The following is a 26,842-nucleotide window of genomic DNA, read 5'->3' on the forward strand; positions in this document are numbered from 1 at the left end:
GAGGCTCTTAATGGGCCCCCTCGAATTACACCCTTGTTGTCAGTGTGCCAACCTGAAACAAAAAACATTCACTTGTCAGGTAAAATTTGTAACCTATTTAATGCGGATCATGCCGGTTTTTATACTGTAATATACTATAAATTATTATTATTGTATTATCTTCAACATAATCTTATTTATTTCTATGAACGTGAAGTCACTGCTTTCATAGTGGTCAAGGATTCTGAAGCAGGGGCCACACGGTGGCTCAGTGGTTAGCACTGCAGCCTTGCAGCGCTGGAGTCCTGGTGTTCAAATCCCACCAAGGGCAAAAAACCATCTGCAAGGAGTTTGTATGTTCTCCCCGTCTTTGCATGGATTTCCATCCCATATTCCAAAGACATACTGATAGGGAAAAATGTACATTGTGAGCTCTGTGTGGGGCTCACAATCTACATTTAAAAAAAAAAAAAAAAAAAAAAAAAGGATTCTGAAGCTACGTAGTTGTTGGGTGAAAGCCAAGACACCAGTGTATATATATGTGTATGCACGAGAGTGATTCTTCCAAGAAGGATACTTAAAGTGATTACCAAAAAGAACATGACAGACTGTTTCAGAAACTACTTTGGGGCGGGTTTAAGATAACCTTCTCTTAATAGCTAGCTGTGTAAGAAGCAATCACTTCTACAGCTTGACAGCTTAGACTGGTTCTGCCTGTTGCAAAACATGGCAAAAACTAATAGAAGAACAAGGCGGATAATTAAAGTGTGAGAAATACAGAAACTTCACCGGACCGAGCAGCTGAGATTTCTGTAAATGCAAATTCTATTCCTTTTTCCTACACTGGGATTGATACAATTCTTCAGATAAGATGCCAGAAGCAGAAGTCATTGAGTTTCTGACTATTTCACTGACCAGGATATCTGGTAAGTCCATCTGAGTAATGTAATGATATCTTGTACGAGCCATACAAGCAACTATTAAATCTGTAAGGAAGTAACATTGTACATTAAACAACACGATCTGCATGCTGTCTATGGATACAATGCTCAGAGTGCTTGTTAACAAAATAGAACATATACAGTATTATGATGCTGCAACCTACAGCAAACTGTATAGTACACGGGTTACATCATAGATAGAAAACCCTTAAGAAAATATAGATAAATATAGTCATGAGAATTTGGAATCAGCAATTCTACCACCAAGAAACCAGATGTATAACATCTAAAGGAGGGGGATGGTAAAAATCCAATTTCAAACCTAATCTTAAATATTACCATGTTTTAATAATGTATGCATCATGCATAATACAGAAGCATAAAGATTGGATTAATGCTTCTTATGTAAATGAACATGTGAGTTGCACGGTTAGGTGTGAACCTGGCACTAAGGAGTAACATGTGCAGTGCAGTCGCTGCATCTTGATAAGTTATTATCTATTCCATCAAAAGTAAAATAGTCCATCATAAGTATATCACAGCGCTTCAGCTTTATGTACATAACACCCACACAAATACAAGGTTTGCAAAGAACAGTACAAACAACTTCTCCATAGTCACCCATACTGATCTGGAAACAGATATTCATAGTGTGGTTTCGCTAAAGTCCACAGTCCAGTGAAGCAAATTCAATGTAGACGTTGCCAGACTGGAACAAGTGTCTACACAGGTGTGCACTGAGGAAGTCAATATGAGATCATGAGCTACTGATCACATCATATCCCTGACTGTGTACTGTAGATAACAGAAAAGTAGTAAGAAACCTGGAAGGCTGGATAAAGGCAAGTACATCAAGTTCAGCCTATAAACCTTGTTTCTTAAAGAGAATTTGTTGTTGGAATTTTTCAATTTTAACTAAACCTATCTTCATGTAGTCATATGTTTTGTTTCAATTACGTTGTCGACGTTTTCATGAAAAAGTTTTCTTATTATGCAAATTAGCGTAGACAGACCACAGGGGGCACCCACTGTGCTCCGAGCACCCCTGCGTCATCGTCCTGGACCTGCAATCCCACACCCTTCTGGATTGTAGTTGAAGCCTCCTCCTCCTCTTCTTTACTTTCTTCTTACATGAGCAGGCGTACTACGCCTGCTTGTGTAAAGGCCCCTTCACACGGTGTAAGCGTGCCACTCATTTAGACCCATACACGCGAGCGCTTCAAAACACATCCCGTTCACTTCAATGGGAGCGCGCGTAAAGCCGGCTTTACGCGCGCTCCCATTGAAGTGAACGGGATGTGTTTTGAAGCGCTCACGTGTACGGGTCTAAATGAGCGGCGCACTTACACCGTGTGAAGGGACCTTTACACAAGCAGGTGTAGTACCTGAAGGGGCCCTAAGAATAAGAGCAAGATGGTGGACGGAGCAGGCACGGAGGTGCTTGGAGCCCAGTGGGAACGCTCCCTGTGCTCTGTGAACACTAATTTGCATAAGAAGAAATCAACTTTTTCTTGAAAATGCTGGCAACATAATTGAAGCAAAATTTATGTCTACAATAGCCTTTCTAAAGGCTACATGAAGATAGATTTTGTTAAAATTAAAGCATCCCAATGATAGACTCCCTTTAAGCTTGAAGAAGACAAAAAAAACCCTCCATGAATGGAATGTCAATTGTCCCATAGGGGGAAAGTTATTCCGTCTCAGTTCCAGTATGGCAGTCAGAATAAAACCCTGAATCAACATCCCATCCCAAAATATTTGTTCTCAAAACTTGTTAAATTTTTATTTTCAAGAAAGGCATTAAGTCCTCTCTTGAACTTGTTATTAGCCATCACAACATCTTTTGACAGTTAGTTGCAAAATCTAAAGAAGTCCGTCCTATGACTTTGGTAAAAATCTTTTTACCTCCAGACATATTGCATAGTGTAGTTAAAGGCTCATAGGCCCTGGTATGGAAGTTGAGCTTGGGCCACCAGCACTCTTAAAACTTCTTATATGGGCATCGTACTAACTTTTAGATGTATGAATGGGTCCCTTAAAGTGTATCTAACACTTTACAAATCAAATGATACATGAGCAAACAGTATCAGAAATAACAGTGTAGAAAATTGATGAACATATCAAACAATAGTAGTGAGAGCGCTGGTCGCTAGATCTTACAGTCTATGAGCAAATAGGGGTGACATGGGGTAAGAGTTCTTGTTTGGTACAATGGTCCAGCCATCTTTTTATAAATAAGGTAAGGCAAATTAAGCGATGTCAGACAGTGACCAGAAGGTATCTGTAGTCTATCATGCATCTATCCAAGTAGATGCATCCATGTAGTGACTGGACAGAAAGATCAGAGCGGCTACTATATTCAGGACAGACTGTATAGGGCACAGTTTAGTAAGTGGGAGGCAGATTATTAGAGAATCGTAATGGGATTAGTTGAATGTAGGGAGTAGTTGTCTTTAGATTTAGCTGTCAGGAGGTCACTGAAGACTTTTGTAATGGAAGTTTTTGTAGAGTGTAATGTGTGAAAACCAAATTGTAGGAGGTCAAGAAAGCATTAGCAGAGAAATAGCTGAGTATACAAGAATAGACCAAGTATTCAAGGTGTTCAGAGATGAAAGAGAAGTTGGGGAGGGGTTGGTGGTTAGCAGGACATGATGGAAGGTCAGGAGAGTTTATTTCAATAGTGGTGTTATGACAGCCTGTTTAAAAGTGGGAAAGATTGCAGAAGAAAGTGAGAGGTGAAATATTTTAGCTAGGCAAGTAGTGATAGCGGGTTAAAGAGAATGGAAAAGGTGTGAGGGGATGGGGACATTTGAGCAAGTAGTATGGCAAAAAGAAGAAAATAGGCAGGAGACTTTAGTCTGTATTAAACAAGACCCAGGAGATAAAAGATGTAGAATAGCTTCATGAAGAATGGCAAAATACACCCCCCCCCATAAAAAAAGGGATTTTTTTTTTTTTTTGTTCATTTCAAAAAGCTAGGCATCTAGGCACACTCCTGGTCTGGTGCCACAATTTGATTACTCCAATTTTTTTTTTAAAAAAAAATCTCCAAATTTTTTTCTTGCCACTGTCAATGTTTTTTTTTTCTATACAGCCAAGTTGATGTGACATCTGCTCCCAAAAGCAGAATACAATGGGACAAATCCCCCAAAAATGGACAATCTGCGCACTTAGGAATAATGGATTCCTGGGTCATTTATAGTTACATAGTAGATGAGGTTGGATAAAGACATTAGTCCATCAAGTCCAACCAACCTACAATCCCTAATCCCCTTGAGGGGGTCTCTGTGAACTTCCGAAGTGTGGGAATAATTTGTAGTACTTTCATGAAAAAAATGATAGAGGAACCTTATTAACTTTAAGATATGGCCCAGGTACATGGAACAAGGCCTGATCATGAAAGAAGTGGAGACATCCACATATACAGTGCTGCAGCTAATAGTAAGTTTTCTATCTCACCCCAGAGGTTTATTTACATCAGCACAGTTCAGGACTTCTGTAAGATAATGGTTTCCACGCTGTTGTTGCTTCTTTCTATATGTGACAGGGGAGAAGAATCTCATCTAATTTCTGTTTGCAGTTTATAAAAACATTATAGTAGCTAGTTTCAGGAAAACTGAGAATTAGAGATGAAGAATAATGGTCTAGTAAAGGACTTCATATATATACATGGTAGCTTATACTGAAAGTCACCTGAAATGACAGGTATTGTTTCAATGTTACTCAATGTTGTTTTAGTGAAGCCAGTAAATCAATGATGTCACTGTTGAGAAATTGTTTTTTTTTTTCTCTCTGTGTTGAAAGCTTGGACGTTTGCTTTTCAGTACATTGCAATTAAAGAATGTTTAACCAATGTACTACCTTTGTTATGTCCGTCCTGTTTGCAATTTATGCATTGCATATTAACAAATTGGTTAAAGTGTGTCTATCATCACAAAAGAGAAAAACATTGTTACTCCTGTAGATGTGTATAAGTGTTAGTGCAGTCTGGGTATTGGGTAGTTTCCATCTTTTTTCTGTAGATGCACATTGTCTTTGTCTGTTTGCTCAGTAGGTGGTTTCCTCCTGATGTGGTGTAAACACTATCAAATATTTAGCAACTTCTTCCTCCCTCCTTTGTCTTCTCCACACAGTGGGAAAGCTGCATTCCCTATCCAAATTCATCTCTCCAAGGTTGAGGAGTCAGAGCCCGTTTTGGGTGGAATTGGAGTCAGAGTTGGAAGAAATTTACCAACTCCAATCCAGGTTCAAAATCAAAATATTAAATGTTACCATTATATTAAGTTACAATAATATTACTATAAATATTAAGTTAACAAATCAAATTCATAATATTTTATAATAATAATCTCAAATTATAATATTTACCATTTTACTATAATAAACTCATCACTGGTTACATACCCTGTTTTTGCAAAAATAAACCCTACCCTGATAATAAGCCCTAGATTGATTTTGCAGGGTGTTTGGGGAAAGCTTGAAATATAAGCCCTACTCCAAAAATAAGCCCTAGTTACAGTCAGTGCCTTATGAGGTTATTTCACGTGACATTACAAAGACTGGCAATAGGTATATGATAGTTCCCAACCCTCCGGGATAAGTGCCCTGCTACCTCCAACTACAGTAGGGCAAAATCGGCTCACTTTTTCCGAGTCTCTCTCCAGAGTCCTGCCTCCTGACTCTCAAGTCCGCCTTCTGAGTGCCGCCTACTTGGTCCCACCTCCCAGGAGGTACTATCCCATGGCCTTGGCTACCTACATAGCCACACGTCAGGTGCCACTCCCGCTCGTTCCCACAGATGCAGCCACGCAAACTATAGAACCTCCCCTTTGGCATAAAAGAGAGGAGACAGAGAGAGCACAGGGCCACCGCCACAGAGAAAGAGAGAGAGAGTAAGTTTATTTAAGACCCACTGTTGCTGCACCATCAACTGTGAATGTAAGTTTGGGATACTAACCCTAACCATTTTTCGTCTGGAGCGAATCAGAAAAGATTCTGATTCATTCTGGTGCCAGAAAAATAAGACCTACCCCTAAAATAAGCCCTAGCCCTTTTTTCAGAGAAAAAAATAATATAAGACCCTGCCTTAGGCCCGGTTCACATATGCGTTCAGTATTCCGTTCGGGGAGTCTGCTTGAGGACCCCTCGAACGGAAACCTATATGCATTACAAACCGGTGAGCTAAACAACCACATAAACTATAATGGGGTCCATGTGGTTTCCGTACGAATCATGCAGAGCGAAAAGTATTGCAAGCAGCACTTTTCTTACCCTGAAAGCAGATGTGAACTGGACCTTATTTTCGGAGAAACATGGTAGCTACAAAGTATATGAGATTGAATAAAGACATCAGTCCATCAAGTCCAACCTATAACTCCACAGTGTTGATCCAGAGGATGGAAAAAAACCCATAAGGTTTATGCCAATTGCCCCATGTCAGGAGAAAAAATTCCTTTTCAACTCCAACCTGTATAAAGCCCTGGATCAACTTGTTCTTAAAATCTAGAGCCCATAACTCATAATATTTTTCTAAGAAAGACATCCAGTCCTTCTTTCAACTTTCTCAATAAATCTATCATCACCACTTCCTGAGGAAGAGACTTCCATAGCCTCGCTGTTCTTACTGTGAAGAACCCCTTCTATGTTTCTGGAGAAGTTTTCTCTCCTCCAGATGTAGATGATGTTCTCTTGTCATTGTCACCGGCAGGGCCGGCTCCAGGTTTTTATGGGCCCTTGGGCGACAGAGCCTCAGTGGGCCCCCTTGTAAAGGAGGCGGGGGAGTCGAGACACTGTGCATCGCAGATGAAGGGAGTGACGTCATGCAGGAGTGTGGCATCACCAACGCCATACCTCCCAAATTTTAAAGAGAAGAAAGAGGAGCAAAATGTGCGGTGCGCTATGCGCGCCGCGGCAAATTTGGCTCCACCCACTTTTGTTGATTCCACCCATTCTCATTCATTTATCATGTGCTCCCACACAGTACAATCCTCCTACAGTCACCCGTAAATTATATGCCCCCCTCCATCTCTCCCCCAGTTTCATATACACCCTTCCTTTGCCCCCAGTTTCTTGTCCCCCCCTCCATCTCTGTCCCCAGTTTCATCACGTTCTCCCCCTTCATCTGCCCACAGTTTCATGTCCCCCGTCTCTGCCCCCGTGTCATGCGTTCCCCCCTCCCCTTCATTTGCCCCCCAGTTTCATTGGGCCCCCTCCATCTTTGTCCCCAGTTTCATGCCGTTCTCTCCCCACCACCTTCATGTTCTCCAGTGTCATGCCGTTCCCCCCCTCCCCTTCATTTGCCCCCCAGTTTCATGGGCCCCCTTATGTTCCACCTTTATATTTAATACAAAACAAACACTTACACTCACCTTCCATCACTCACCTTCCATCGATCCCCCGACGCTCCTCTCTCCAGTCACATACGCGATTAAAGCAGGAGCTGTGAGTTCAGCTCCTGCTTAGCTGCGGCCCGGCTTGCGTGTGTAGGCGTGATGACGTCATCGCGCCTACACACGCAAGCCGGGCCAGAGCCACTCTTCCCTTTTAGCCATGATTGACATGTTCATCCTCTGCCTGTGTCATGGTTGCTTGTAGGCAAATCAGTAAAGTAAAAATCTAAAAGAAAAAATAACAATTTAGCTTTAGTGTGAATCAAGCAATAAACAAAAAGTCCCACACAAAATCAATAAAGTTAAAATAAATATAAATGGAAAAAATGAGGGCATTATAACTACCGTATATACTCGAGTATAAGCCAAATTTTTCAGCTCAGTTTTTGTGTTGAAAAAGCCCCCATCGGCTTATACTCAAGTCAAGCAAAAAAAAAAAATATATATATATATTTTTTTTTTTTATGGGAGGGGGTGTCTATGACCAGCTGCAATAGTAATGTATAGAATCTCCCATAAAATAGTGGAAAAAAAAGAAGCTTAAAAAAAAATATAATAAAAAAATAAAGTAAATAAAAGTTCTAATTCCCTCCTTTCCTTAGAATACATATAAAAGTAGAAAATGACTGTGACACACATACACATTAGGTATCCCTGTGTCTGACAGTGCCCGGTCTACTGAATATAGAGTATCTGCAGTGCTCCTGTTCCGTCAGGAAGGGGTTAATAGGAGCACTGCAGATCCCATATATTCAGCCAGGCTGAATTCCAAGTGGGGGAAAAAAACAGTCCTCAAGCTCAGGGAAGGGGCAGACAGACAACCAAAACACCCCCTCCCCTTCCCCAGCAACTACTGCACCCAAAAACTCCGACCATTTTCATTTTTGAAATTTTTCAGCAGCTGCTGCATTTTCCCCCCTCGGCTTATACTCGAGTATATACGGTAATCATACTAAGGTTATCAAAGTAGTATATTATAATAATACTATGCAAAATGAGCACATGTAGCTCTGGATCAGAAGACTGGTCAAGCTAAAAATATTAAGAAAAAATAGCTAAATGGATCGGCACAACTAAATTCTTGTGGGCACCAATGCAGATTTTGACTGGGCCCTCCATCTCATCTCTACTGTCTATTCTTCATAGCAATGGCTATGGGTACTGCAGTGGTGTCCCATAGACTTGAAGGTGAAGGGATACTTCTATAGTACCCACAACCAAAGTTCTAAAAAATTCCCACGCCAAACTAAATTTAAGATAGGCCATCAATTTTTAAAAAGTGGATAACCCTCTTAAAGGGTGCTTCCAGTTCCTTGGTATTAGTCACCTCTTCTCAGGATAGCTCAATCACAGCTGATCAGTTGTTTTAGGGACATTGGTGCTTGTGGGAACTTTGTGATCCCTTCACTATTTACATTGCATGCCATTTGTTTTATAGTCCGCCTGCGATGTAATTACATCCTGTTCACATTTATAGGATGTGACTGTAATTACCTTGCATGGCCCCTATAAAACAGACTGTTCGCAATGTACATAGTGAAGTGGTCATGGTGATCAAACAAGCGCTGCGGTCCTTGAAACCAGGGGTGTAACTATTGCTGCGTTTTTTTTAATTTTTTAAATAGACTGTTACCTGCTGGTGTAACTCTTTTCAGACCCCCAAGTATAATGATCAGAGGGCGAGGGGAGGTGAGGAAACATAAAAAACAGTGCTACTTACTAGAGAGCAGAGGCTTGCGTCGCACAAGTAGGCCTGAAGCCAGGAGAGGTAAGTAATAGAGATGAGCGAATAGTATTCAAAACTCTAGTTTCAAATACCTCGCTCCCATAGGAGTGAATGGAAGCGGCCAAACACCAAGGGGTTAAGTCCCGGCCGCCGGCCGCTTCCATTCATTCCTATGGAGCGAGGCGTTCGAAACTAGAGTTTCGAATACTATGCGCTCATCTCTATTACTTACCTCTCCTGGCTTCAGGCAGGCTTCAGGCCTACTTGTGCGACGCAAGCCCTTGCTCATGTGACCTCCCGTACTGCACTGGAGCCAGGGAGATAACAGTGTTTTTAATGTTTGTATCCTCTCCTGGGTTTTTCATGGGTGTCCACAATTGAGCATAATATAGTGTGAACGGGTCACTATGGGGCATCATACTGTGTGCAGGAGCCACTAAGGGGCATAATACAGTGTGCAGGGGCCACTATGGGGCATCATACCATGTGCAAGGGCAACTATGGGGCATCATACCATGTGCAAGGGCAACTATGGGGCATAATAGTGCATGCAGGAAGATAAGGGGGGGGGGTTGGTTGGTCTGTGTCTTTGGGGTGGGGAGGGGCAGTCGGTTGGGATCTTCACAGATGGGTGATCATTCCAACAAAAATTTACTAAATTCCCAGTAGAAATGCAATGTAGGCAAGGAGTGCTGTTTATTTTCCTCTAATGTTCCCTGCCTCCATACATGCTACTGGATTCCCGGAATGGGTTCCCATACACGAGTTGTCACATCCTACTACGTTCTGCTTCACTCCAGTTGCTCATGCCTGATGAAGTGTTTTACCTGAAACTTTGCATTATTGGATGTACCTAAATGAAAGTGTCTTATGTGATGTGAAGTATACATGAAAGAAAGCAAACCGCACCCCGATAACTCTTTGGAGTACTGTCCCATTTCTTTTGCTATCCTAAGGAGAAGTCATTTATAACAGGTAAAAGGGTTACAATAGATATCAACTGAGAGGTTCCCACACCAGCCCATGACAGAGGTTGGGGAAATTGGCACTCATCCCTGGTGCCTTGAGAATTCAGTGCAGTGACCTCAAGCGGCAGGAGAAATTATTTCCGAAAGTGTCATATCTTTAGAAGGGGGACAGTTGTCAGGGAATCAGGCTTTGCCCAATTGCTGTCATTATGCTGTGGGTCCTGCTGCCTCCCTACCCCTCCGGTCATTATACTGTATTCCTCCCAAATTGTATGTATAATATGATAGATAATCAAATAGCCAGTTCGGCTTTGGTGGGAGATGAGTATCATTAAAAATAAAAGGGGCTTAAGTAGCAGACTGGGAGGGGAAGTTATATGAGGTTTGAAAAGTGGCAAAAGTAACGCACCTCCTTCATGAAGACATTGCCGAATCCAGGCAATATATGTGTGTCAGAGTGACTTGAAAAGTCAGGTAACTCCAATGTGCATGTGCCTAGAAACATCTAAGCAGGCGCATGCGCTGAGGACGCATCTCAGTCTTTAAGCAGAGCATGGATCCTCCAGTATATCAATAATCTCTTGTGCAAAAATGTATCAAAATTAACAATTGCATCTCAAAAACTGTAATTTTTACAAATCATGAACATTCACTGCAGATTGGATTTTGATAACATCTTCTGAGAAATGAACTTTCAGGGTTTGTGTGGTCATCCCTATGTAACATAACTCATATACAATATCACTGCTTGCGTATTGTAGGTTATGTTATGCATATCTTAAATTCTCTGTCTCCTATGGAATTCTGAAATGTGGTGGACCAGTTCATGTATATCGGCATACACTACAGTCACCGAGGAGTATCGCTCCCACTCAGACTCCTTACTTCCATGACATCGCTTAAACCATAGTGACTAGCAGTAACAATATTTGGCAACTTCTTATTCCTATCAAGACATGGTGTTGTTTTGAGAAAATCTGCTTAACCTTGTGATACACATACATAGACGTATCCAGTCCAGAGGGCAAGTAAGGGATGACACATCCTTAAACTTCCATTTAACCCCTTAAGTTCGAAAGACAAGAATTTCTCATAGTCTTGAATCCAATTGTAAGATGAGAGGGTTTGAACACTGCGCTCAACTACAGATTGACGTTCAATTCCATATCCCTGAACGTTGAGGGTGGAGGAAGCGACTATATGCAGTGTACAACTACACATTCATTTTCTTTTATTAATAGTTACATAGTAGATGAGGTTGGATGAAGACGTCATCAGTCCATCAAGTCCATGTAAAAAGCGTTAAAATCTTTCATTGGCAGATTTATTGTAATTGACTTAATGAATGTTTTTTCTGTCCCCCGTGTCTAGGCACCATGCTGCTTGCTGTATATAACTACAATTCACCAAGAGCCCTGGTATCCAGATCAGCGCTGGGAACATTGCTTATTATTCTATGTCTGCTGTTTGCACATATCGGTAAATATGAAGATTCTTTCTGTTGTACTTTGCATTATCTAATTACTTAAGAAAAAAGTAGATGAGACATTCACATTTAGTCTTAGACAATATCATAACTGGCATGTTGACTTTCATACCATACATGGATATACGGGAATTGCTACATTACCCCATGCTATGTACAATCGATGTATAATATAAGCAAATTGATCAAGCCTGATCTTTTATCAAGACCTTATGATTTTCCATATCATATACAGCTAGGATTTTAAAGCGAACCTTTATTATTTTATATGAATTTGATTTTCTCATAAACAGAACAACAAACTTGAGACATTTTAGGTTCATTGTCAAGGAGTTTAATTAATCTGCACAGAAATTTCTCTTTGCTAGACTTCTGTTGTCAGTATTAGAGTCAGTACCATAGAGAGTCTATGCTTCTGGCTGCTGAGCTAAAGATAGGACTGGCCATCAATGGAATGGTCCAGCGCCTGGGACCCCTGCAGATCACAAACTGTAGCAGTGACTGTAGGTATTGATGCTCGGTCCCATAGATTTCAAGGGAACAGAACAGTGCTACAGTACCTACCCTAGCACATACAGTCAGCGAGTCAGTAGAATTCCTGTAAGGGTTGTCTCACTTTTTTTCTGCTATTGGGTAGAGGGATATTTGGTGAACATTGCTATAATATACAATGCTGTTCAACATGTGGAAAAAATGATGGAAAGTAAGAATATTTTCAAGAATAGAAGTGATGATAATTTATGAGAACCAGTGTTTTAGATTGTAAGATCTGCAATGCAGCTATTTTAAGTGCCCCCCCCTCCCCCCACTCATGAAATTGACAGCAGCTACCTCTATACTGGCAGTACACAGTGAATATAGATGTATGGGACAGACTCTCCCATGCAATGATTAGTTACAGTGTTACTAGGGAGAACTTTAGAGCCTTCTAGTAAAATATGTGCATAAAGTATATTACAAAAATAGTGAAAAAAGTGAAAACTCTCAATTTACAAACAAAAAGGCACAAAAGTTTATTCCAGCTATATAATTCTTACTAAACCTAGATCAAACCACTACGATGGGTATAATATAAACTTATAAATTTATTCCGCCATAGACATATAATAAATGATATACTTGTTAATGTACTAAATATAATATAATAATAATATAATCAATTTTATTTATATAGCGCCAACATATTCCGCAGCGCTGTACAATTTGTAGGGATCAAGTACAGACAAAAAGATACATTACAAAGAAAGTCATTTCACACAATGGGACTGAGGGCCCTGCTCGCAAGAGCTTACAATCTATGAGGTAGAGGGGGTGACACAAGAGGTAGCAGGGGCGGCATTACTTATACAGAGGTCAGACAATGTTGTAATAGAGGTGACTGTCATTACACAAACATAAAACTGTATTACCCATCAGGTGCCTGGACATATAAAGTTAGCCTGATATGGCATCATATCATGTGGGGTAATGTGGGAGCTGGAACAGAGGAGGGTTAAATTTTAGGGATTTTAATTACGGTACAGAAGGGTTTACATTAGGAATTGTGATAGGCCTGTCTGAAAAGATGCATCTTTAATTTGCGTTTGAAGCTGTAGAAATTGGGAGTTAATCTGATCGTCCGGGGTAGAGCATTCCAGAGAAGTGGTGCAGCTCGGGAGAAGTCTTGTATATGAATGTGGGAGGTTCTGATAATAGAGGATGTAAGTGTTAGGTCATTGAGTGAGCGGAGAACACGGGTTGGGCGGTAGACAGAGATGAGGGAGGAAATGTAGGGAGGTGCAGCATCAAATATATTGTTATTAAATAGCTTTAAATATATATGGTATATACAAGATATCTATACTGTATATCTATCTATCTATCTATCTATTTATACTGCTATTGCAGGCATAGATGGATGTACTGTAAATGAAGGTGTAGAAGGGGAAAACATTACAGTAAAATACTACATGCAGCTTGTGAACTGGTTTCACCAGAATGATTCTTTTTGTTGTATCTTTTCTTTTAGGAATCCTGAAACAATTCAGTCCTCATCCTGTGGTTCTGACATTATGTATGACAGTCTCAGCACTCTGGAGCAATTCTGGCATTTTACAGCTGTTAGTAGACTATAATATTGTTCCCGTTCCAGAGTTTTGTGAAGCCGTATTTCCCGGTTTGCTTGCCATTTCTTGTGCCTTTCTTATAATAGGCTCTGTTGGGACACTTCACAATCAAGGGCCTATACCCATTATGGCCTTTGCGCTCGGCCTAGCTAACATCCATGTCCTTGCTATGTGTAATATCCCGTCACTTGGTCCATCAGGTATTGGCTGTAACTTTATGATTGTAACAACCGTCAGTCTGTATCTTGTGGCACTCAGATTTTGGGATATCGTGAGAAAAAAAGCCGTTTACCAGGTTGTGGGTCGTGTCCATTCCAAATACTATTTATCAAGAAACCATCTTATTGTGACAGGACTTATGGCTAATATGGTGGCATCAAGTATACTCTGCGGAAAGCTTATTGGAACGACTAGTATTTATTTCCTTGGTCAAGCGCATTGGATGTTTACATCAGCAATGTACCAACTTTTAGTCTCTGTAGCATCATTTTGTGCCTCGGACATCTTAAACGCAGCGTTCTTCAGCTTCTTGTCTATCCTAAGGTTTGCAGAAGGGTATTCACTGTTAAATCAGCCATACATATCAAATGATCCCTTGCTTCCTCTCCCGTTCATGGTTGTGTTTGCAGTACTTTTTGGCGTCCTGGCTTGCATGATGTCTCTGAAAAACCTATACTTTGGCTTATATACACTACTCTATGCCGTTTACTGTGCGTCTCTAACCCTTCCAAGTGGAATTGACAGTAAAGCGACCCAAATCATTAATTTAATCATCTTTATAGCTTCATCAATCTACATGTTTCTAAGGCTTTATTTATCAAAGGCAGAATTCAAAACCTCCCCGAGACACGGTCTCATAGAAATAACAAATTCCTGCCTGCGATTTTTTAAGATCAAGCAAAGGAAATTCCTCTTCTGTTTGTATCCCGATGCCTTCAGATTTAAAGAAGTGGATGCCATTGGCCATGCGTTTAACACTCTTGCGGTCTTTTCTATTATCATGGAGACGCACGCTACTTTTGTTCTGGTCATTGTGGTTGGAATCATGATTCTCATAGCTGGCTTATTGTCTGCCTCTGCTGGTAAAACCCTGGAGAGCAGCGCCTTGATCTTCTATGGTATCTGGTGGATCATGTTTGGAGTTGTGAGATATCTGACTTTATGTATGTCAGTGAAGGAGTTTTATGTAGCCCTGGGGATAATTTGCTTTCTAGTATTAAATGGCTTTATCACTATTTGTATGATCATGCTAAACAAAGTTTGGTTACTAAACTCCTTAAGTTTTGAGGTTCTTCTCCTAGTGATTCTACTCCAAACATTTGCTGTTCTAAATTGGAAGTATACTCTCGCGTTTGGGGTACTCTTTGGTGCTGTAAGCTTCTATTGCTTTCTGACTTGCATACTTAATGGAACTGTGGAAACACCACATCTACCTTGGGGTGAACCATTCCTAAAGATTACTCTATGGAGGCAATGGTGCATGATGTGCAGACTTCCTGCAAAGAAAATGTCATCAATTAACAAAATAGTAGGTAAGATATTGTAAAATATTGGTTAGGATAAAAATGTGCAAGTAAACATGGCAGCCAGTCAATGCATTTTCTTTGTTGCAGAAATCATGAACACAGGTGGCATTTGTGTTATTCCCGCAGATGAGGGTTATGTTATTGCAGCAGCCTGTCAATTCCCAGACTCCATGCAAAAACTCTCTAAGTAAGTATAATGTTCAGATCTGCTTTTTCAGTATAAAATTCTACTTGTGCAATAGCCAACAAAATGCAGAAAAATGTTAAAAATGCAAAATATTCCATATTAGACTGGATATCCAAGTTCTTATGGGTAAAGTAGCTGGATCTACGACGTTGAAATAATATAAATATCACATCACATGCTCTTATCATGCCTCGCCTCTGATGGGCATCCCCTTGAAACCCTGCAGTCACCCTAACCTCTTGTTGCAGCCTCTGACTGAGGAGGGTCAACGCTGAGGTGTGTGATTGGGCCTCAGCAGTAACCCTCAGGATGCAGGACATAAGTCAGAGTCTGGAAGAGGCCTGAAGAAGGTGCTGGAATATGGCCAGATGCCCAGGAGAGATGAGTATAACTGTTACTTTTACTCACCTCCTCAGGTCTAGCACTGAAGGCTGTGCAGTGCTATGCATTTATCACCAGCCATTTTGGGATTACAGCACATAGTATTGATGTATGGCAGCAGCCTTCACACAAACCCCAGGGTGTCGCGAACCACAGTTTGAGAACCACTGTAGTAGAGCCATAGATTCTAAATTTGTGGCATTTTCAAGAGGTGTTTTGCAATGTTAATGCGGGCAATGTTAATTATTATTAATTAATTTTTAGAAAACCATTAATTCCACTGTGCTGTATATTCAAGGGTTTACATACAAAATACACCAAACAAGTACAATATCAACATAGTGACCAAATAGAACAATGGAATAAAGGACACTGTCCACAAAGGCTTACAATCTACTCACAGACAAGCACTCACTTACATTGAACCAAGTCATTGCTCCTTTTCAACTGAATGGGAGCTGATCTGCAGTAACCTTGTTCAGCCAGTACACAGAGTATAGCGCTTTCTGCTTCCTCCTCCATTCTCTGTTTATCAGCTGCTGACAATAGCTGATTGGTGGTGGTGTCAGGTGTCCAGGTGGGATTGAAATTCGTCTCTTTCCTGCTTTTTTATACCTCTAGCTAGACTGTCCAACATTGTTTTATCCACATACTTAATAATGCTTAATCATTTTCCATGTTACATACACCCTGAGAAATAACAAAACAATTATATACTTTTGTATCATCAGCAAAACAAGAAAATCTTCTCTTGTGTTACCTACATGTAAGAAAGGATAGGACCAAAAACCGCAAGATATCTTTCCTTTAGTCAATTGCCAAACCACTGAACAGTCCAGGGATTACCTTTAAATACTTAGGAGTTCAGTAACTTATCTATGACCTCTTTATATCGAACTGTGCCTTTGCTGAAAATCAGATACGTGATATCAACGACACCACCTTCACCCAACACTATTGTGACACAGTCAAAGATATCATAGAGATTAGTTTCACATGGTTTTCCTCACTAAAAACATGCTGTTCTCATTGATGAATTATCCTCCTTTTCAGGAAAGATTAAAGTTACTGCTTACTTCCTTATGACCTTTCTTAGGGATGGGCACAGCATTGGCCATGTCCTGATAATAAGTAACATCATCCATTAGAAACACTGGTTAAACAAAATCAGGGCAAGAAACAAAGTTACTCAGCACTGTCAAACAAAATTGAAGATGCACAGTACAATAGCTGCAAGAGAAACAAAAAAGTTGCAACAGCACTCTGCTAGCATCAAGAGAATCACTGCTATGCCTATTATATATAAGTACACAGTGGGGTAACTAGGAATGACGGGGCCCTGTGGTGAACTTTTGACATGCCCCCCCCCCCCCAACCGACATCGAAGACCTCGACCGACCCCCTTCTCCGCACTCCATTATGTCCCTTAGTAAGCCCAGCTCACAGTATTATGTCCCTTAGTGGCCCCTGCACACAGTATTATGTCCCTTAGTGGCCCTGCACACAGTATTTTGTCCCTTAGTGGCCCCTGCACACAGTATTATGTCCCTTAGTGGCCCCTGCACACACTATTATGTCCCTTAGTGGCCCCTGCACACAGTATTATGCCCCATAGTGGCCCCTGCACACAGTATCATACCCCATAGTGGCCCCTGCGCACAGTATTATGCCCCATAGTGGCCCCTGCACACAGTATTATGCCCCATAGTGGCCCCTGCACACAGTATTATGTCCCATAGTGTCCCCTGCACACAGTATTATCCCCCATAGTGGCCCCTGCACACAGTATTATCCCCCATAGTGTCCCCTGCACATAGTATTATAGCCCATAGTGGACACCCATAAACAATTATTATATTCTGGGGTCTTTTCAGACCCCAGAGTATAAGAATCGGAGACCCGAGGAAATAAAAACATAAAAAATTACTGTTTCTTACCTGTCCCCCTGCTCCTACGCTGTCTTCTCGCTGCCGTCCTTCTTCTATGACATCGGACATCACATGACCCGGGAAGCAGGCCGGGTTCATGTGACGTCAGAGACGTCAGACAGTTAGGAAGGAGGCTTGGCCAGGATCGTGGAGAGGTAAGTAACAGTTTTTGTTACGTTCCCTTACCTCTCCCGGTCCGCCGACCATTATACTCGGGGGTCTGCAAAGACCCCCAAGTACAATGATAGTATATGTGGGGCCCGCGGTGTCACTTACCGATCCTGGCCCAGCCAGGATCGGCAAGTACATAGGGCCCGTAACGGCCTATTAAAAAAAAAAAAAAAAAACCTGCAGTGGTAGCGGCTGTCACCGGGCCCCCTAATGGCCCGAGCCCTGTGGCAGCTGCCTCAGCTGCCTCTGCGGTAGTTACGCCACTGTAAGTACATTAAGATTAAGTTATGTATAGTAGTAGAGTGAGGTGAGTCTTTGTACTGTAGGCTCTTATCTAAAGAGATTGCTTTGTTGCTGGCAGATGGGTCACCTAATTTAATCAAAATGTATTCTAAGAACCTCATTTTCATGTATGTATTTGTACAGTAAATATAGCAGTACTACATACTCATGGGAATATCAGTACAAACAACATCCTCTATAGTATATAGAGTCTATACTATTATGGCGGATGTTGGCAAGGGGCTAAAAACTCTTGGGTGAGTGCTAATGCCTTTTATTTTATAGTAACATAGACTGTAAGGCTGCAAAAAAACTTGTCCATTCACTTAAGTGAGTTATCTTGTAGTGTTGATACAGAGAAAGGTAAGGTAAGCCAATGTTGCTTACTTTAAAGAAAAAAAACCTTTCTGCTTCCAATTCCCGAATAAACATCACAACAACAAAAATCTAATAATAATTATCCTACTAATATTATAAATGTGAAAGTTTGTGTGTTTGCATGTTTGTGAGTTTGGATGTTTGTTCCTCAATCACGCTAAAACGCCTGGACGGATTTGCATGCAATTTTCCACAAACATAGTTTTCCCTTAGGATTGAGTCACAGGCTACTTTTGGTGCCACTAAACAACATGGCTTCCTAGCAGGAGACTCACAAAAGCAGGACTCCTAGCCCCAGCTATAGACTCACACACACTGCCTGGCATTTCCTGCCTCAACCTGCCTGCACACTCCTTACTGTCACCTCAGGAGTAGCCCTCACTCTACTCACTCACATTTTACATATAGCTTTTCACTATATAACACATCACATTGTCTGTATCACGACATACACAATACAACACATCACATTGTCTGACACAATACAACACATCACATTGTCTGTATCACGACATACACAATACAACACATCACATTGTCTGACACAATACAACACATCACATTGTCTGTGTCACGACATACACAACACATCACATTGTCTGTATCACGACATACACAATACAACACATCACATTGTCTGTATCACGACATACACAATACAACACATCACATTGTCTGTATCACGACATACACAATACAACACATCACATTGTCTGTATCACGACATACACAATACAACACATCACATTGTCTGTATCACGACATACACAATACACCACATCACATTGTCTGTATCACGACATACACAATATAACACATCACATTTGCTAGCCCACCAAACTTTTTAAAGCACTTTTACAGTTTCACACGTCTGTGTCCGCCCAATTCTCCAATCACCGCAGACGAAGTTGCGGGTAAAAGCTAGTATCCTATAACATTGCCACATTCAAGGAAGTCTTTCTTGATCTGTTGAGAATTCCCGATGACAACTTCTTCTGAATTCTTCTTCATCGTTCCATAGTATTACTTCACTACTATAAAAAACTTCATTCTTTATCTGTATATTAATATTCTTTCTTATAAACATACAGGAAGCTCCATTAGAACATAATCATTAGTATAACCCTCAGTTGTCTTTTTTTCCAGATTAACCCTGGTTTTAATGATCTTTCTGGGTATTGTGGTCCATGCCTTCCATGTACTATTTTGATTGCCCGCCTCTAAACTTGCTTATAGTCTATTATGTCTTTCTTGCCCAAGAAGCCAAAATTATACACAGTATGTATTCCATATGCAATCCGGCATGTGATTCTTATAGCAGCAGAACTATGTATCATACACATCCATGCTCCGCTTGGTGCACCTCATGATCTTGTTTGCCTTGGCAGTAGATATCTGGCACTGGCTGCTACAATTAAATTTACTATCAACTAAGTTCTTTTCCATGTCAGTTTTACACAATGTTTTCTCAGTGAGTAATCTTGGGTTATACAGTACTTTCCCTTTCCCATATGCATAACTATATTCTTATCAGTAGGAAACTTCATTTTCCAGCTTCGCCTGATCCTGACCATTACAGTAACAGTATACAGTTCTCTTTTGTGTTAAAAGTTTAGTATCTTCTGCAAAACTTGATTTTGCTTGCATTATTAAAGAGATCAGTTTCCTTCTCCATTTAATAGGCTGTTCTCTTGCTCCATATCTTCAGTCTGACTGCTTGTTTATATAAGAATCGGCCTCGCATGCAGACTCTTTATGGGTAAAAAATATGCAAATCTCTTCTCCAGGATGTAATTAGGAGAACAGTGCACTCTGTACGCCGCCCTCTAGAGGGCAGCCTCCTTAACATCATGCATGACTCAGTTAATAAGTCTACTATCATGATGCGGATTTAATTATCAAATTAGTATTCTATTTCAAAAGTAACAGATTCCCAGCTATGGACAGCGCTGTTTCAGTCTTTTAGACCTCCTCAGCATAGCGCAGGGATACTGATTTGGCAGAGTGAGAGACTATATTTCAGGGTCAGGGGATAATTGTACACATTAGGGAGAGTGTGTGCCTACATAGGCAGTATAGAGACTTACTAGTCATTCCTGCTCCGCTAGGGATTCTGGGTAAAAAATATGCAAATCTATTCTCCAGGATATTCTCCAGAATCCCTAGCAGAGCATGATGTTAAGGAGGCTGCCTTCTAGAGGGCAGCATACAGAGGCATTGTTCTCCTAATTACATTCTGGAGAATAGATTTGCATATTTTTTACCCTTAATCCCTAGCGGAGCAGGAATGACTTATAAGTCTCCTTACTGCCTATGTAGACACACACTCTCCCTAATGTGTACGATTATCCCCTGACCCGACTCTTTATGAAGAAGGATTGTGTAGAGTAGGAGGTTTCTTCCAGTTGGTTAATTTATTGCCCCATTCCAGGGATGTAACTAGTAAAGACTGGGCCCCATAGCAAACTTTTGACTAGGGTTCCCCCTTTTTGGGGCAACAACATGGTATAACGCCCCATTTACATGTACTATAATGTCCCAAAGTGGCCTCCAGACAGTATAATATCCCATAGCAGCCCCAACACACAGTATATTGTCACATAGTGGCCCCTGTACACAGTGTAATGTCACATAGTGGCCCCTGCACACAGTATGATGTCACATAGTGGTCCCTGCACACAGTAAAATGTTCCATAGTAGCCTCTCTACCCAGCTTAATATTCCAGGACCGGTAAGTAAATAGAGCCTGTTACCAGCTGGAGTAACTACAGCCGGTAATGGCCGATTAAGAAAATTTAAAAAACGCAGCAGTAGCGGCTATCGCCAGGCCCCTAATGTCCCGAGCCCTGTGGCAGCCGCTACCCCTGCTATCCCAGTAGTTATGCCATTGGTCTCACATTACCCTCAGAAATAAGAAAATGAGCATTTTAATGCCATAAAGAGCATACAGTCAAAGTGGGATTCTGTGGCACAAAAGGGAGCATGATAACTATTAGAGATGAGTGAACAGTAAAATGTTCGAGGTTCGATATTCGTTTCGAGTAGCCCCTCAATATTCAACTACTTGAATCGAATATCGAACCCTATTATAGTCTATGGGGGGAAAATGCTCGTTTCAGGGGTAGGCAACATTCAATCAAATTATACTTACCAAGTCCACGGGCTGGATCCTCCGAGAAGTCTTCTCCGTGCAGCGTCCCCGCGGCATCTTCCGGCTCTGAATTCACTCTGCCGATGCCTGGCAGAGTGAATTCAGAGCCGGAACACGCAGCGGGGAAGCTGCACGGAGAAGACTTCTAAAGGTAGGAGAAGAACCAGCGTTGATTGGCCGACTGTATAGCATTCGGCCAATCAATGCTGGTTCTGCATTGAACTTTTACATTCGAATAGCGAGTGGTACTCGATCAAGTACGAGTATTTCGAATACCGTAGTATTCAATCGAATACCTACTCGATCGAGTACTACTCGCTCATCTCTAATAACTATATGATGGGCATGATGGGAAGCTTGTGTCCACAGACACGTCATGAACAAATCTTCTTGGTGGTCTGGGATCAGATAAAAAGTAATGAAAAGGAAATAAATTCTGCTAAAATTTTCAAACAGGATGTGGTTGACAGTCATAAGAGGATGTGGCACAGGAGGCCCAAGCTGAGCTTTTGGGCCAGGGCCCATAAGTCTTTGGGTGCACCCCCTAGATATGACTAATCTATTCTATTCTCTGATCTGTAATCTGTTCCATGATTTGGATGTTGAGCTATGATGCTCTATATTGGACGTGAAGAAATGGAGAGGACCTGGAAGCAGTAGATTTATATTGTGAATAACAGAGTATTATTTTCCTCATATAAGACAATGCGGTTTAAAATGTTTTATTTTGGGTGCCTATGTACTGCATGAGAAAATCTGACTATAAAAAATGCCCGTCTGAAAAACAGCAAATTAATCAATTCTGATCATTTTAGTAGGAATAGAACCAAAAAATAAATGGTAGTATGCTGCCCCCATCTGACAACATCTTGTAACAAGCCATTACCTCATATTTATTGTTTTTGTGACATGTTACAAATAATTTTTAAGCCCATTGATTTAGAAGGCAGGGGCCTAATGAGGGGGTACAGAGATCACTATTACAGCTGGACCCTGGAGCTTTACCAAGGGTGCAGAGAAAGAACCGAAATTATCTACCTACTCCATACAGAGCAGATTAATGTAGAGATAGACGAACTTCTCTAGATTTGTTTCATTTTGGGTTTGGGTAGTTCAGTTCCAAGATTTATTTTGTGTTGGACAAGTTCAGTACGAACCACACATTAGCTTGGTTTATAACATAGTGTAGAACACCTTCAAGACTCCTAGGAACCCATATATCCAATATCTAGCTCTCTAAGGAAACACAGCTGAAGTTAAAGAGGTATTCCCATGTCGCATACTCACCAGTCTTCGCTGCTGTAAAATCTTCTTTCTTCCTGGTTTCTTGCGTCATTTGGTGGGTGGGGTTTCATATGCACCATGCTGTTTAGCTCTGCCCCCAAATTAGCGTGTAGCTCCATCCATCGCATAGCGTGATCCTATGGGGCGGCTGAAGGGACTGTGGTGTCATCAAAGGTCCTCAAACAACACTATATGCACAATATTGGACTATAAAGTACAGGCAGGAGCAACTCCATTCTAGACGCAACCATGAAGTACATGAGTATAGACATTGTATTTTCCATAGAAGATTATTATCATTATTAGAAATCGATTATTAATGCAGATGAAACAATAGACACAGTAAATAGATATTAAACTACACAGGGTAGGGGAGAGAAACCAATTTACATGCTACAGGAACAAGACTAAACTTGTAATAAAATCAGTTTTAGGTCTGTGTTACATACAGAGACTGCCTGTCTCTGCCATAATGAACACAATTGAATTAGCTAGCCTGATAACTGGGAGAACAGAAGACGAGTTCAGAAATGAAAGCAGCTCCTCTCCCCTATCTGAGAGCAGGAAGCTAGGTCACATCTGGTGCAGACACAGGAATAGATAGAAACACAGGCTCGCTCCCGTGCACTTAGCCCCTCCTCCCTCCCCCCCTGAGAGCAGCAGATACATCACTTGACTTTTGAGCAGATAAGTCAAGGGCTGTGTCAACAATGAATTGAATAAAGTAAGATAGTGGCCAAACAAAGCAGTTTTGCTGACACAGTGTATTTAAGAAAAGTCTTAAATCCACATTAACAAGCAGTATAGATAGGATCCTTGTGATGGGACAACTCCTTTAAGTCAAAGTGATAGTAAAATTATTATACTCTGGGGTCTCTTCAGGACTCTTCAAATAAAAACCATGCCTACTTACCTTCCCTCACCTGATGTGGGCTTCCTCACGGTGTCTAGCTCGCTCTCTCGGCCTCCTCGGTGATATCATGTGTCAGAAGGTCACCACTGATTGGGCCTCAGCGATGACATGAGCACGCCAACCATCATGACGTCACCAGGAGTGTGCTGGACGCAGTTAGGAGGCCCAAAAGAGGTGATGGAAGATGAGTATTAATGCTTTTTACTTTTTTCCCCTCCCCTTGGCCTATACTTTTTATTGCAGTGGCCATTTTAGTTTGCCTAACATAAATCTGGAATATATAGGTTGAACCTAGCTATGTACGAGATGGATCATCTATGTTTAGTACCATGGACTCCAGGCTGTTCAGAAGAGTCAACTGTATTGGTTGATTCAGATAGTTAATTATTAGAGATGAGCGAACACTAAAATGTTCGAGGTTCGAAATTCGATTCGAACAGCCGCTCACTGTTCGAGTGTTCGAATGGGTTTCGAACCCCATTATAGTCTATGGGGAACATAAACTCGTTAAGGGGGAATCCCAAATTCGTGTCTGGAGGGTCACCAAGTCCACTATGACACCCCAGGAAATGATACCAACACCCTGGAATGACACTGGGACAGCAGGGGAAGCATGTCTGGGGGCATAAAAGTCACTTTATTTCATGGAAATCCCTGTCAGTTTGCGATTTTCACAAGCTAACTTTTCCCCATAGAAATGCATTGGCCAGTGCTGATTGGCCAGAGTACGGAACTCGACCAATCAGCGCTGGCTCTGCTGGAGGAGGCGGAGTCTAAGATCGCTCCACACCAGTCTCCATTCAGGTCCGACCTTAGACTCCGCCTCCTCCGGCAGAGCCAGCGCTGATTGGCCGAAGGCTGGCCAATGCATTCCTATGCGAATGCAGAGACTTAGCAGTGCTGAGTCAGTTTTGCTCAACTACACATCTGATGCACACTCGGCACTGCTACATCAGATGTAGCAATCTGATGTAGCAGAGCCGAGGGTGCACTAGAACCCCTGTGCAAACTCAGTTCACGCTAATAGAATGCATTGGCCAGCGCTGATTGGCCAATGCATTCTATTAGCCCGATGAAGTAGAGCTGAATGTGTGTGCTAAGCACACACATTCAGCTCTACTTCATCGGGCTAATAGAATGCATTGGCCAGCGCTGATTGGCCAGAGTACGGAACTCGACCAATCAGCGCTGGCTCTGCTGGAGGAGGCGGAGTCTAAGATCGCTCCACACCAGTCTCCATTCAGGTCCGACCTTAGACTCCGCCTCCTCCGGCAGAGCCAGCGCTGATTGGCCGAATTCCGTACTCTGGCCAATCAGCACTGGCTAATGCATTGTATTGGCGTGATGAAGCAGTGCTGAATGTGTGTGCTTAGCACACACATTCAGCTCTAATTCATCGGGCTAATAGAATGCATTGGCCAGCGCTGATTGGCCAGAGTACGGAATTCGGCCAATCAGCGCTGGCCAATGCATCCCTATGGGAAAAAGTTTATCTCACAAAAATCATAATTACACACCCGATAGAGCCCCAAAAAGTTATTTTTAATAACATTCCCCCCTAAATAAAGGTTATCCCTAGCTATCCCTGCCTGTACAGCTATCCCTGTCTCATAGTCACAAAGTTCACATTCTCATATGACCCGGATTTGAAATCCACTATTCGTCTAAAATGGAGGTCACCTGATTTCGGCAGCCAATGACTTTTTCCAATTTTTTTCAATGCCCCCGGTGTCGTAGTTCCTGTCCCACCTCCCCTGCGCTGTTATTGGTGCAAAAAAGGCGCCAGGGAAGGTGGGAGGGGAATCGAATTTTGGCGCACTTTACTACGCGGTGTTCGATTCGATTCGAACATGGCGAACACCCTGATATCCGATCGAACATGTGTTCGATAGAACACTGTTCGCTCATCTCTATTAATTATGAGATTTCATAACGTGGCAAATGGACTATTACTTGCTATTGGGCACGTTTGAAGCCTAGGCCCCTGGTAGCAACCCATTTCACCCTTATTCTAATCCGTCCCTGGCCTCATATAACAATACTTCTGTGATTTGAAAGCTTGCAAATGTAATTGTTCCAGTTAGCTTATAGAGGTATCAAACTAACCTACGACCCACGGCTTTCCACAGCCTCAGTGCATTAAACATTAAAACCATTGCCCATATTGTGATACCTCAGACTGACCCATAACTACCCACCTACAAAGTTCAATTCTGAGCTGTGAAGTGATACATTGGAAAAGATCTGTCAAAAGTGGTATGAATTAAAAAATGGACAAGTTGATTCTTTAAATGAAAGAAAGCCTGTAAAGTCACCAATACCTTCCTGACCAATAATAATCCCACTTGATGAAGATGCTACAGTGGCTGGTCCAGACACATCTCCGACCTCTAGTGATCTCTGCTATAGACCCCCTCTAGTCAGCCGGGCAATGGGGTGGATGATGCCATCATCCACCTTCTTCACAGAGCTGTTTCTCACCCTTGAGGAACACTGTGAGAATAATGTTCTTTGATTTCTCCAGTGCTTTTAACACCATCCAGCCAGGGCTACCGAGAGACAAGCTGAAACTTGTTGGAGTGGACCATCACCTCTCCAACTAGATCCTAGACTACCTGACAACCCGCCCTCAGTATGTGAGAGGCGGGGGCTGTGTGTCTGACACTGTGATCTGTAGTACGGGGGCACCACAAGGTACAGTTCTTGCCCCTTTCCTCTTCACATTGTACACTGCTGACTCATCAACTCATCTTATATATTATACTTACTTCTATAGCGCCATCATATTCCGCAGCGCTTTACAGATATTGTCAGGCACTGTCCCATATAGGGCTCTCAAGCTACATTCCCTATCAGTATGTCTTTGGTGTGTGGGAGGAAACCAGAGTATCGTAGGAAAACCACGCAAACACAGGGAGAACATAAAAAACTTCTTGCAGATGTTGCCCTTAGCAGGATTTGAACCTAGGACTCCAGTGCTGCAATGCTAACCACTGAGCCACCATGCTGCCTTGAAAGTACTTTGATGACTCCGCAATAGTAGGTCA

The 26,842-nt window shown here is 41.7% G+C and overlaps 1 protein-coding gene across 1 annotated transcript in view; it reads left to right on the forward strand.

Moving 5' to 3' along the window:
• Positions 1-735: 735 nt before the first annotated feature.
• The window catches only part of LOC142184480 (uncharacterized), a 50,050-nt gene continuing 23,943 nt past the window's right edge, over positions 736-26,842 (forward strand). Inside the window, exons 1-4 of the mRNA XM_075259367.1 lie at positions 736-905; positions 11,375-11,482; positions 13,498-15,126; positions 15,208-15,307. Coding sequence (XP_075115468.1) covers positions 851-905; positions 11,375-11,482; positions 13,498-15,126; positions 15,208-15,307 — 1,892 coding nt within the window. The 5' untranslated portion in view covers positions 736-850. The remainder of the gene's footprint in view (positions 906-11,374; positions 11,483-13,497; positions 15,127-15,207; positions 15,308-26,842) is intronic.

This window comes from Leptodactylus fuscus, chromosome 11 (genome assembly GCF_031893055.1).
Source record: "Leptodactylus fuscus isolate aLepFus1 chromosome 11, aLepFus1.hap2, whole genome shotgun sequence".
Lineage (NCBI taxonomy): Eukaryota > Metazoa > Chordata > Amphibia > Anura > Leptodactylidae > Leptodactylus > Leptodactylus fuscus.